Raw genomic sequence first — 12,771 nt, 5'->3', positions numbered from 1 at the left:
AATGCTTAAATCTGTACTCAATTTCATCCCTCTAGACAAATAGAAAGATACTTTTTTGTAATCTAATAAGTCAGAAGAAAAAGGGAGGAGCTGAATGAGGCATCTGCCTGCAATTGTATCTCCTGCAACCATTTGGAAGCATTCAGAGATTTCATATTTGCCTACGTCAAGCCCAGAGACTACTTAGCTAATATTTGTGTCTACCTCCATCTTACATGGATGGTGAGTCCTAACATATTTTCTTTGGCATTTCTTCTTTTTCTGTTTAGTCTCTGCCTCAGTCCAAATGTGTAGAAAAATGCCATCCTGGATTTGTCAAGAAGGCTCGAGAAGGTGAGCCATTTTGCTGCTATGACTGCATTCCTTGTCCAGAGGGGACCATCTCCACTCAGGAAGGTGGGTGTCACCAAAGGGAAATTTTGATTAATATGCATGTTAAAGACACTTGTAAGTTTGATTGTTTTGTTTTTAATATTCATGGTGTCCACTTTCTTCCACAGTGGGAAGGATAAGAAAAAAGCTCTTGAAGGATGAGGTAGGAAGAAGGATGTTGTGAAGTGTGTAGGAAATCTCTTTTTTATTTGCCAGTTTGGATGTGTCGTTCCATATTTATCTTTTTTTAGGAACATCTGAATTCTTTGTAACTTGAGAAATGGTTTTACATCAATGGGCTTTGCTCACCCAAACCAACTTTACTGTACATGACAGGCCAAAAGAAACATCAATCAATCCTTCAATTAATGAGTCAATCTTTATGACGATCATAAATCTTCATAAGCTGAAATATCTTAGTGGGAGGAACAATGGAGGGACAGAAGTTGGGTTGAAGGAGGAAATGAAAACCTAACAGAGAACCACCATAAAACCATCAAGTGGATATTTTCTTCCTACTTTTTCGTATCTTTCCAATTTTCTTTGTTGTTAAATAACAACACTGGGATGTAATCTGTCAAGTCCTGGTGATTTGTATTCAAGATTGGATAGGTATTCTCTTACCATTTTCTTGCTTATTTTGACTTTTGTTTCTAATGTGCCTTTTGCAGTGTTTTTTTTTTTTTGATGTGTTGGGCTAGGGTTTCTTTTTGTGTGAAGACTGATGCAAAGTATGAGTTAAGCAGCCTATAATTTCTTTGCCATCTTCTCTCTTTAGTCTATAGTTTCCTTGACTTTTTTCTTGTTGTTAATATGTTGGAGGAAACTTTTTTTTTATTGTCCTTGATTTCTGTTGAAAGTCTTTGTTCGTTCTGAGCTTTTGCTTTCCTGACTTCTTCTTTGCATATTCTGGCTGTCTGCTGATAATCAGCCTTGGTTATGTGCCCCTCTTTCCATTTTTTGTACTTGTCCTTTTTGTCTTTTAGTTTGTTAGTGAGATTTTTGTGCAGCATGCTGGTTTCTTCCTGGATTTCTTGTTTTTCTTTCTCAATGGTATTGTGCTGATATGGGCTTTTGTGATCATGTTCTTCAGGGTATCCTGTGTTTCTTGGGTTGTTTTCCCCTTTAGGATTTTCAGCCATGGGATCTTTCCTAGGTTCTCTCTGAGCTTGTCAAAGTCTGCTCTTTTGAAGTTTAGGACATTGGTTGGATTGTTTTCTATTGCTAGTGTTTATGTTATATTAAATTCCAGTATGACATGGTCACTTTCATTCAAGGTTCTGGCAATTTCAATTCCCTCTATCACTTCTCTGTTTGTAAAGATTAAGTCCAATATAGCTTTGTGTCTAGTTCCCTCCTCCACCTTTTGGGTGACAAAATTGTCAGCTAGGTTGATTAGGAATCTGATCTCCCTCTCACTGCAGAGTTTGTCTCCCAGTTGATATCTCGATAGTTGAAGTCTCCCATTACTACTGTGGTGTGCTTCCTGCATACATTTATTAACTGGTTCATTTGTTTCTTCTGGCTGGTTGGTTGGCCTGTAATATACACCTATGGTAATGTCATTTTTTTCTCTTTTATATTGATCCATATACATTCCAGAAAGATTTTGTTTTGGGTCATGTGCATTTCTGCAGATATGTAGTGTTTTCTTACATATAGTGCAACTCCCCCTCCTCTTTTTGTAGATCTGTTTCTTTTAAACAATTTGTATCCATCCATCTGTCAATTCCATTCATGGATTTCATCCCACCAGGTTTCTGTTATGCCAACTATGTCATACCCTCCCTCATGTACTATTGCTTCTAGTTCACCCTGTTTGTTCCCCAAGCTTTGAGCATTTGTGTATAAGCATTTAAGGCTTTTATGCCTGTCTGTGGGTATGTTTCCTGTATTTCCTGATTGTTGTTTGAGGTTTTTTTCCTCAACACTGCCTACCTCGTTATTTGGTTTGTTTTCTTGGGATTTGTGGTTGGTTTTGGGTTCTAGAGATTCTAGAGATTGGTCACCCTTCCCTCTCAGTTTTAATTTAAAGACCTTCTGATGAGTTGGGCCAATCTTTTTCCAAGTACATTTTTGCCTGTTTTCGTGAGGTGTAGCCCATCCCTTGCCAAGAGTCCCTTGTGTAGAAAATGCAGTTTGTGATTCAGGAAACCAAATTTTCTTGACGACACCAATCCTTTAGCTAGTGGTTTATTTCTAAAATACTTTTTTTCCCCCTCAGTGGGTGTTGGCCTTTTGTTGGGAGCACTGATGGGAACACTTCTTGTGCTCCTAGCTTCTTAACTTTGTTGCCGAGTTGTTTGTAGTCTTTCACTATTGCACTCAGGTTGTTTGTAGTATTGTTTGTTCCAATATGGAGGAGGAGGAGGGAGTAGTAATCTCTAGGCCTAATTATTTTGGTTAGGTTCTCAGCTACATCTTTGATTTTTGCTCCAGGGAGACAGCATACCTCCCTGGATTGTATGTTTGGTCTACAGAGGGATGATTCTGTTCCTTTGAGGATAGAATCTCCTATTACCTACTCTCGCCTTTCTTTTTTTGGGGGGGGGGGACTGCAGTCTGGATTGCTTTTCTGTTTGTCTCAGGTGTGTTTGTTTATGTGGATTTTAAAGGGATATTTGAGATGACTTTTTTAGGATTATTTGAAATTGTTTCTTTGCTAGTTATCTGCATGTCTTTTTTGAGGGGGAGGTTGTAGGTCTGCGTGTTTCCTTGTATGGGGAGAAATCGATTGCTCAGTTTTAATGGGGTTGCTTCTGGTTGGGTAGGATTGGGCAGAAGGGGTTTGTTTGTTGCATGCTGTTTTTTTCTATGAGTGTTGAGTGTGACATACCTCCATTTGTGTACCTCCAAGGGTTTATCGGTAGGGTCAAATCCTCTGGGAGTTATTTGTTCATTGTTTGGTTCAGTTTCGGTTTCTTTTATGCATTAGGATTTGGCTAGAGTTGCCTCAAAGTTCCTGACCTTTTCTAGTAGAAGTTCAAATAATTTGCATCTGATGCCTGTGTAGTTTGGGTGTTCTTTGGGCATCAGTGCATACATGGAACATGTATTGCATATCACAATAGTTTCAGTCACCTGTTCCATGTCTTTGGTGTTTGGTAGTCCCTCTTTTTGGTTGGTGGTTGTGCTTTGCTGTTAGCTTTGTTTCTAGCTTCCTCTGTTCTGGGTAATTATGGCTGTTTTGCTGTCCTTTCTTCTGCCTGTTCTTGCTACCTTGTTATTTATTTAACCTTACTATTTTGTTAGTTTTATTTATCCTCCTTCTTCCCTCTATTTTTTTTAAAGTTATTGAGCTCCAGTTCCTTTTTATTCTTTACTGGGGGTCTTCCCTCTCTTCCTATTGGGACTTCAATCTTAATTGTTGCCTTCATTTATGTTGCTTGCTGCTCTGGCCTCCTGTTTTCTCCCTTCTGTCTTTGGTGCTGGTCTCTGCTCTGGTCAGGCCTCCATTCAGCTTTCCAGTCACCTCAGCTGCTCTGCCTGCTCTGCTCCTCTTAGCTGGCCACTCCTCTTTAGAAATCTGACTCTCAAAGTCTCTCTTCTGCTGCTGCTGCTGTGTTCCTCCCCTTCCCCCTCAGGTTTTGCCACCTCCGATTCCTCACAACCAAAGAAGGATTGCTGTGGGCCTTTTGTCCTCTGCCGGGCCAGGCTAGCAGGAGATGCGGGAGGGGGCTGCTGCTCTTGCTGGAGAGGGAATGCTGATCCAGTCCTCCATCTGACACAAGTCTGCCCAGAAGGGCTGTGGGGCTGGAAGGAGGCAGGTAGAGGGCTATGGGAGTTGGGCTGTCTCTGCTTTACTGGGCCCTGGGTCGGCCTGCCTTGAATGGGGTGTGGGCCTAGGCCAGTGTTTCCCAAACTTGACAATTTTAAGGCATGTGGACTTCAACTCCCAGAATTCCACAGCCAGCAATGCTGGCTGTGGAATTCTGGGAGTTGAAGTCCACATGCCTTAAAATTGTCAAGTTTGGGAAACACTGGCCTAGGCAATTGTTGAATAAATGCTGGGACCCACCAGTTCGCTGCTTCCAATGGTCTCCCTCCTTGTCTGCTGTTCAGATGCCAGTTCACTGTTCTCTGTTGCCTAGGTGTTGGGCTGCTTGGCTGTGCCCCCGAGCTGACTCTGTTACCAGCTGCCTTGGCTCCACATGCAGCCATTCATTTGCTGTGCTCCTGTTTGCTGGTGTATTCCTGAAATATTACTTTTTTTCCTCAGATACCCAAAAATGCACCAAGTGCCCAGATGATCAATATCCAACCAAGAACCAAATCCAGTGTATCACCAAAAGAATAACCTTCCTGTCTTTTGAAGAACATCTCGGCATCATCCTCATCTTCTTTGCTCTACTCTTGTTTCTAACCACAGGGTTTGTTTTAATCATATTCCTTAAATACTTAGAAACTCCCATTGTCAAAGCTAACAACCGGGACCTCTCCTACATCCTTCTGGTCTCCCTCCTGCTTTGTTTTTTGTCCTCCTTTCTCTTCATTGGACATCCAAGGAAAGCCACCTGTCTTCTCCGACAAACTGTGTTCAGCATTGTCTTCTCAGTAGCCGTTTCTTCTGTGTTGGCCAAAACAATCACAGTAGTGCTGGCATTTCTAGCTTCAAAACCAGGGAATAAAGTGAGAAGATGGTTGGGGAAGAGCTTGGCCAACTCCATCATCCTTTCTTTTTCTGGTGTCCAGGTTCTCATCTGTGCCATGTGGTTGGGAGTTTCCCCCCCATTTCCTGACTCTGATCTGCACTCCCAGCCTGGAGAGATTGTCCTTCAGTGCAATGAAGGCTCTGTCACCATGTTTTATGTTGTCCTTGGCTACATGGGTTTCCTGGCTGCCATTTGCTTCACGGTGGCTTTCCTGTCCAGGAACCTTCCTGGGTCCTTCAATGAAGCCAAGCTGATCACCTTCAGCATGCTGGTCTTCTGCAGCGTCTGGGTTTCCTTCCTCCCCACCTACCTGAGCACTAAAGGAAAGTCCATGGTTGCCGTTCAGGTGTTCTCCATCTTGGCCTCCAGTGCTGGTCTGTTGGGCTGCATCTTCTTCCCCAAGTGCTACATTATCATCCTGAGACCAGATCTAAACACTAAGGAACATCTCGTGATAAAAGCAGGGAAATGACTGTGAAATTGTTTCTTAGGCTCATAACTTTTAGTTATCCATTATTATTGGTTTATCTGTTTCCTTTGGATTTGTTTGGCAAATTATGTTTATTAAAACTGAAGGAAATAAATATGTGAAGTTTGTTAGTTAAATAAAAATTCAAGATAATCATCAAATATATGTAGCGCCATCCCCCAATGGACTGCTGAAGTCCGGGTTCACCTGGCCCTTTTGGCTGCCAGTCCAAGAAGTCCCATACTTGGACACCTTTGCCGTCCCCTCACAGTTTCCAGGATGGCTTTGCAGGCCATATGAAACCACTTTGCGGGCTGCATCCAGACCCCGGGCCTTGTGTTTGACAGGTCTGCCCTAAAACAATATCCTCTCTGAGACCCAAAGATGCTTTTTCACGAGGCAATTGGACTTCCTTGTTTTTCTTTGAAGAGGTTTTGCTTCTCATTCTTGGATGAGAAATGAAATGTCTTCAAAGAAAAACAAGAAAGTCTAGTTACCTCGTGAAAAAGCATCTTTGGGACAATTATGACCTGGATGACTGAGAATCTCCATAGACATCTTCCCTGAGACTTGTTTAGCTCCTATCCTGTCCTTCTTTAAAAGAGCATTTGAATTTTGACTGTATCCCTAGGCATCACATCTGAGGGGATGTGACTCCTAAGGTATACTATGGCAGTTTTCAAGTATTGTGGAGTGTTTGTATTCAGATATCTGCTGTTTTTTTCTTTTCAAATTATTTTAAGTAAATATGCTGGGCATTGTCATAATAGAGTCAGATGGGCTTATAAGTTTATTTTTTATTTATGTTATTAAACATGGATGCTGCCCATCATCCAATGACTAAACATACTTCACAAATTAAGACACTGAAAACAAGTATCACTAGAGTAAGAGATTAGGAAGAAGATTGAAAGGATAACAAAATCCTGTGTAGGAACAAAAAAGAAAATTCACATAATCCAAACAAGGTCATCACTTATCTTCCCAATGTGCTAGGTGAGGAGTGAATTATTCAAAATCTTTCAAAAAGCAGCACTATGGAGGCTTTCTGAAACTCACAAGGAACCTTGTTCACTTCCTTAGGAGTCACCAACTCAAACTTCTCTCAGTCCACACCACCAGATCATTTCCCAGGCACTCTGACTTTTCCTGTAGAGATCAGGACAAATTTGAGCAATTTTATCTTTCATATAGCCTGAATAATTCTCTCAGAGGCCAAGCAGTTGTTTCTGAGGTGATTTCCCTAATCAATAAGGAGCAGGTCACAACGAGAGTGGGAAAATATTTCTGTTTCACTACCCTTATCACCATGAGGTAATCTCTAATGTGGGCTCTTACATAAGTTTGGTCAGATTCCCTTAGGGTTTTCCTCCAATGTTCTCCACACAATTTTAAGATGTTTTATTTTTTGGAGCTTCTCTGTAAATCAAACTACACCCCAGCATTAGCACAGGATGGAAGTGTGATTCAAGGCCCAATTCACCAGTTCAGTCTAGGCCATACCTGGATCAGAAGCAACCTTGCTAAGCATCAACCTAGCATTCAAAATAAAAGCCGGAACCTGGAGCCACCGAAGAACTGGTACTGTGAGTAGACACCAAGGGCCATACAGTGAGGCAACCTTTGAGTAAGATGTGATAAACTATGACCCACATTCTCCCTGTCATATTCAGGATGGTTCTGTCAATTGTCTAATTGGCATTTCCAGAAAAAGAAACTCTTGGGACATGATTTTACCAAGAGTATAATATGTCAGCACTGCGACAACTGAGAAACTAGCCATTTTCACCTTTTGCTTTCATTGTGCTTTTTCTGTTTGGTATTTTTAGATGGAGAAAGGGGGGGGGGAAGGGAATATTTGAACTGTTTCAGTTAGCCATAATAATTGCAACTGTGTGAGAATCAAGGTCAACGTTAGAAAAAGTTTTGGTGGGTTGAAAAGTTGGGAAGAGAGCCCACGTTTTGGAATGATTGGTGAGTGTGATTTATGACAGCCTTTCTGGGGTGGGAATTGCAACTTGTTACTTTGTAGCAGGGGGGAGGGAACATTAGTCTTGGTTTCACCTATGTAAATGCTGTTACTTTGTTTCCTGAATAAAATGTTCTTTAAGGAAGAAATCCTTGTCTTGAAATTCTTTTAATTGGTTTCATCTATTGGAACCATGACATTATACTTTACTAAAAATTTACATTGGCACAGAAGACATGAAACCAGGTCTGGTTTTTTCACTTGAAAGCTTATTTAATAAACAGATTCCCTTGCTCCCACCCACTGTGTTCATATTGTCCAATAGTAGTACTTTTTCTGACAGCTGCAGACAGGACTCTGCATATTTAGTAAAATAACCAACTTCAGAATATAAAGTTTCTTAGTCAAGTCTCAACCAAAAATTGATGTTTCTAAAAAAAAAAACTAGACAACAAAATGTCACCTCGTTCACAAGTAATTTTAAAATCAGCTCCAATCAGGATTCATACATGAAGACCTAATAGAAAATAAAATCACAAACAGGCCCAACTTTTATTATTAGACAGGGTTTAAGAATATTGTTTACTTCCTTGCTATTAGAAGACTGGCAACACTTTAGTTTAGTGCCACCAACACAGAATGTCAACAAACTAGATCGCTCTGCATGATCTTCCCCAAAGTTTTGTGGAGACAAGTTATCACACCGAAGGACAGCAGAAGTCAATTCCCTGGGTGTTGAACTATCTTTGTCCAGCATCACTTTGGGACAAGACCTAACAGGAAAAGACCACAATTACTACACAACAATGCCCCCCAGGGTGGATCTGTGATTTTTCTCTAAGATGCTCTTCTCCATCTACTCCTCTAGAAATAGAGTCCTGAAGAAATTTAAAGTCCCCAGAGGAGAAGTTACTTCTCATTGTAATTTTCAAAATTCTGGTCTCTGGGACCTCTTCTGCTGCTTCTCCAGGGACTGTCTTTGAGGTAAACAACAGACTGAAACAACATGGAAGGGATCTTGCATCAGAAAAGGCTAAATGCCTCAGTCACACACAATGTGGCACCGGTTTTGGGACAGGTAGGTACTGTGTTCTTGAATGTATTTTGTCTCCTTTCCAAGTGAACCTTGGTTTATCTCTGTCTGAATCAGGAAAGTCACTAGAATTTCCACATTATAAAGGTGCATTCAATTCATCTAACTTTTATTGTTCTTTCTTGGAAACAGAAAGGGAATTGATTCAGACCCATAAATTATGGACCTTCTGCTTGTGCTTCTGCTGCTGCTGGTGTCCCAGCCAATCTCTGGAAAGATTAGAATGAAGTGCCTTCCAAATTTTGAGCACCAGGATGAAAAAAAACCTTGGAGCTATTACAGGCCAGGAGACCATATCATTAGTATCATCAACACTGGAACAAAAATATTGCATACAGCAATGTTGCCTTTCAACACAGCTCCTCGTTGTCAGTTTGAGTTGTAAGTCATTCGCTGTGATGGAGTTTCATTCCCTCTATTTTCAGTTCTCATTCTTTTCTTCTTATTTCATTTATGCCTGTATTGTAGGACCTTATTGTAGGATTTATTTCTTGAACTGTTTTGATTTGCATTGCTTCTCTCTTTTGTCTCATTTTGTAGAAAAAAATCTTGAATCCAAAGATGGGGCAGAAAAAAAAGAAACCCTGAAAAAAGTCCAGATTCTATACTTTCCTGGTCTAAGTTATACTTCAATAGCAACTTTGGTTTAAAGTAGTTATTGAATGGATTGTACTTATCTCTGCCCAGTTCATGTCCATATTTTTTACAACCACTCATTCATATTCATTGCCTGATCCTTATAGGAACAGAGAATGACCATATTTTAGAATGGCTTTTCTGGATTACATATGAAACAGCTTCTTCCTGTTCTGATGATTCTATTTTGATGATTGAATGATTTTGAATCCTGGTTACTTGTCAGTTGAAAATTAGTTCTGCCCCAAATAATGATTTATTTGTGATTCTTAACTTTAGTGGAAAGCTATCTCCATGGTGATGGGTAACTATAGTTTTCCTCTGATTTTGGATCAGTATTGGCTTAAGCCTCAGAAGGTTTGTGGAGACAAAGAACATTAAAATTGAAAAAAATATTTTGCTTTTGCTCTTAATGATGATGATAACCTGAACATTTTTGTGTTAGTTTACCTTTTGATAAGTATAGATTACTACGCTACGTTTTTAATATTCAAGTGATCAACAACTCTCCCCGGCTCCTGCACAATCTCACACTTGGCTACAATATCCATGACAACTATTTGAACACACTTTTGACTTCAGATGCCCTGATGGACCAGCTCTCCACTGGAAAAGTCAATGTTCCCAACTACAGCTGTGGAAGGAAGGACAACATTTTGGCTCTTGTTGATTCAGCTACTTATGACATCTCCATCCAGATGTCAACATTAGGAGACACTTACAAAGTCCCTCAGGTTTGTGTGTGTACTTTCCTATAGGTAAACTGAATGGGGTGGTGGGTCGGTATGTGATAGACCACATTGGAACTGAAGAACTGCTTTTCATCATGGCCATTATATGTATCATGATTAGGGATTGGGATCCACAGTGTTTAGGAGGTAAGGGTCAAAGCAGTGATATCCTCTCATGAGATCATCATCATTGCTTTGGATCTTCTGCTGCACATTTCGAAAAGTGAGCAGAGGCTCTGTGCTCAATCGAAGGCCCTTCGGTATAAAAGGAAGGTGCAGCAAAGACAGGAAAACATTTTTTGTGCATAATCTTAGCAAAAATAATATAATCCAAATGTATTATCTCACCTGTAGCTGATTAAAAACACATATGTCTTATGAATTCATAGGGATTGCTATCATTAATCAACCACTTTATTTTAGAAAATTACAAGCCTATAAGCCAGCATGTTATATATATATATTTTTAACCTAATATATATTTACCCTAATATATATTAAAGTCAATCAGATGAAAATAAAGAGCTCTGGGATATAAGGTAAATGGCTTTTTTAATTAATTGCTGAGCTTTCGTTAACAACCTGTTAACATCATCAGAGCAAAGGGCTAAATGAGAAGGGGGGAGTATGTGCATAAATTTATATAACAGTTAAACAACGGTTGCAGTGAGGCATGTGCACATAGTGTGCTTAAGAAGTTCTTAAGCAGCGCGCCTATCAACTATTTGGCACGAGGTTCTTAGGGCTTCGTCCTCAGTCTTGTGCCAGCTGGATTCCTTCTGTGAGGTGCAGCTTGGGGGTTTGTTTCGCTCTATTGCGTGCAGGAGCTGCGGGATTGTATCTGTAGGGATAGAAAGCAGATGCCCTCGTGGGGCTTCTGAATGATTTGCATGTCCTCGCTCCCCCTTTTTAAGAAGCTGTGAAATCGTCTTTGTTAAGGAAGCCAGCTTCTTTGTATAGTTGTATAGTTTCTTTGGTGTAGGGTTGCTGTGTGTGTGTGTGTTTTGTTGGGTAGGGTTATTTGGAATGTTTGTGTGTGGTTGTTTGTTATGCTTGTTAGTTGTGGGAGGTTTTGTGGTGTTTGGGAATTGGGTTGTAATATTTTGTTCCACTGAATATGATAAGTCATATTTCATTGTAGGGGAAATTGTTGGTCTTGGTCTTAATATTCTATTGTTACTTAGGTGTTGTGTGTGTATGTTTTGTTGTGTGTGAGTGTCTTGTGAGGTTGCAAGATTTGTGTTTTGGATGTTTGTGTCCTGGATGTTGTGGTCGGGGGGTTGTTGTTTCTGTGTGTGAGAATATCAGAATGTGGTGTGTTGGTTGTGTGAGTTGTCATGGTTGTGTTAGAGTTATATTCTTTACTTAGGTTTGATGAAAAGGATTGTGTTGTAGAAAGGATATCTATTGTGTTGGTTTGAGGTTAGATAAGTGGGTGGGGTGGTGTTTTTGTGTTATTATTGGTTGGATTGAAGTGTTTTGGTATTTTATGTTTTTGTAGATGTCTTTTTAGGGTTTGGTAAGGAGGTAATAGGTCTATGTCTCTATTAATAGAATGACAGTCTGAAAACCAAGCTTCTTTTAAAAGACGGCCTCCTTTGGTGGAATCATGAGCAATAACTTCTGCTCCTTTAAAGTTGAAAGTGTGGCCATGCTCAGCTATATGGGTCCAGACTTGGGAGCGTTGTTCTTGTCTTCTTACTGCCAAAATATGCTCATGTAGTCTGGTTTTAAAGTCTTTTTGATGTTTCTCCAATGTAGTTACATTGGCATGTGTTGCAGTTGATCTTGTATATGATGGAGGACAAATCACTGGTTATAATGGTTCTTTGGGTCACATCAACTGGGAACGTAATGTTTGGTTGGGTTTGTGTGCTATGTTGATATTGTATGGGGCATTGATCCTGGCGGTTGCTTCTGAGACTCCATTGATATATGCGATTGTTGCCCAAGTTGTATTAGTTGGAGCATTGTAGTTTGAGTGTGGTGTCTTATCTTTGCAGCAACGTTTAATGAAACTTGGTGGGTAATTATTTTGTTTGCTTATGCTGAGAAGATATGCTTTCTCTTTAGATTTTGCTGTTTCTGTGCTGCAGTGGGTCTTGATTCTTTTGAATAAAGTTCTTAAACAGCTGATTTTATGCGATACATGATGATTGCTTTGGTAGTGGAGAATTCTATCAGTGTGAGTGGTTTTGCGATAGACGGTGGTTGATAGGTTGCCATCTGGAAGGCGATGGACCAAGACATCCAGGAAGGGTAAGGTGTTGTCCTCCTCTTCTGCTGTAAATTGGATGTCTGGATGGAATGAATTCAGTTTCTGTAAGAATTTGGTGGTATCACATCGCTTGATGACCGCAAAGGTGTTGTCCACGTACCTAACCCAAAAACTGGGTTGATAATCAGCCATGACAACATGTTCTAGATCCTGCAGTAATGCTTCAGCGATGATGTTTGAAATGGGTGACCCCATGGGTGTGCCTTTTACTTGCTCATAAGTTGTGTCTTTGTAAGTAAAATAAGTTTGAAGGCAGAAACCCAGTAATAGTATGTAGTCCTCTGTGCTAGGAGAATTGGGATGTTGTATTTCTCCTTTTTGCAGAAGGTTTCTAAAAAATAGAGATGGCTAGATTTTGGGGAATGGATGTGAAGAGGGACACTACATCGAATGAGATCATGATTTCATTGTCTCTAACCTTTAACGTACGTAATTTCATCAAAAACATGCGTGTTTAAATTAGTAAAAACTGTTTAATGGATTAAAACGCAATGTTGGGTCTATGGATTGTTTTATGATTTAGATTTAGAAGTAAGAAATCTACAATTATATTTATGTGTGTTTAATTTAG

The 12,771-nt window shown here is 40.1% G+C and overlaps 1 protein-coding gene across 1 annotated transcript; it reads left to right on the top strand.

Moving 5' to 3' along the window:
- The first annotated feature begins 215 nt into the window (after positions 1-215).
- On the top strand, positions 216-5,496 carry LOC120310161 (vomeronasal type-2 receptor 26-like). Its single transcript, XM_039348262.1, has 2 exons — positions 216-222; positions 4,592-5,496. Exons 1-2 carry the CDS (start codon positions 216-218, stop codon positions 5,494-5,496), a joined length of 912 nt encoding a protein of 303 aa, XP_039204196.1.
- Positions 5,497-12,771: the final 7,275 nt, after the last annotated feature.

This window comes from Crotalus tigris, unplaced genomic scaffold (assembly GCF_016545835.1).
Source record: "Crotalus tigris isolate CLP2741 ecotype Arizona unplaced genomic scaffold, ASM1654583v1 scf7180000018127.1262416, whole genome shotgun sequence".
Taxonomy (NCBI): domain Eukaryota; kingdom Metazoa; phylum Chordata; class Lepidosauria; order Squamata; family Viperidae; genus Crotalus; species Crotalus tigris.
The sequence above is the reverse complement of the archived record's forward strand: the minus strand, read 5'-3'. Positions and strand labels throughout refer to the sequence as shown.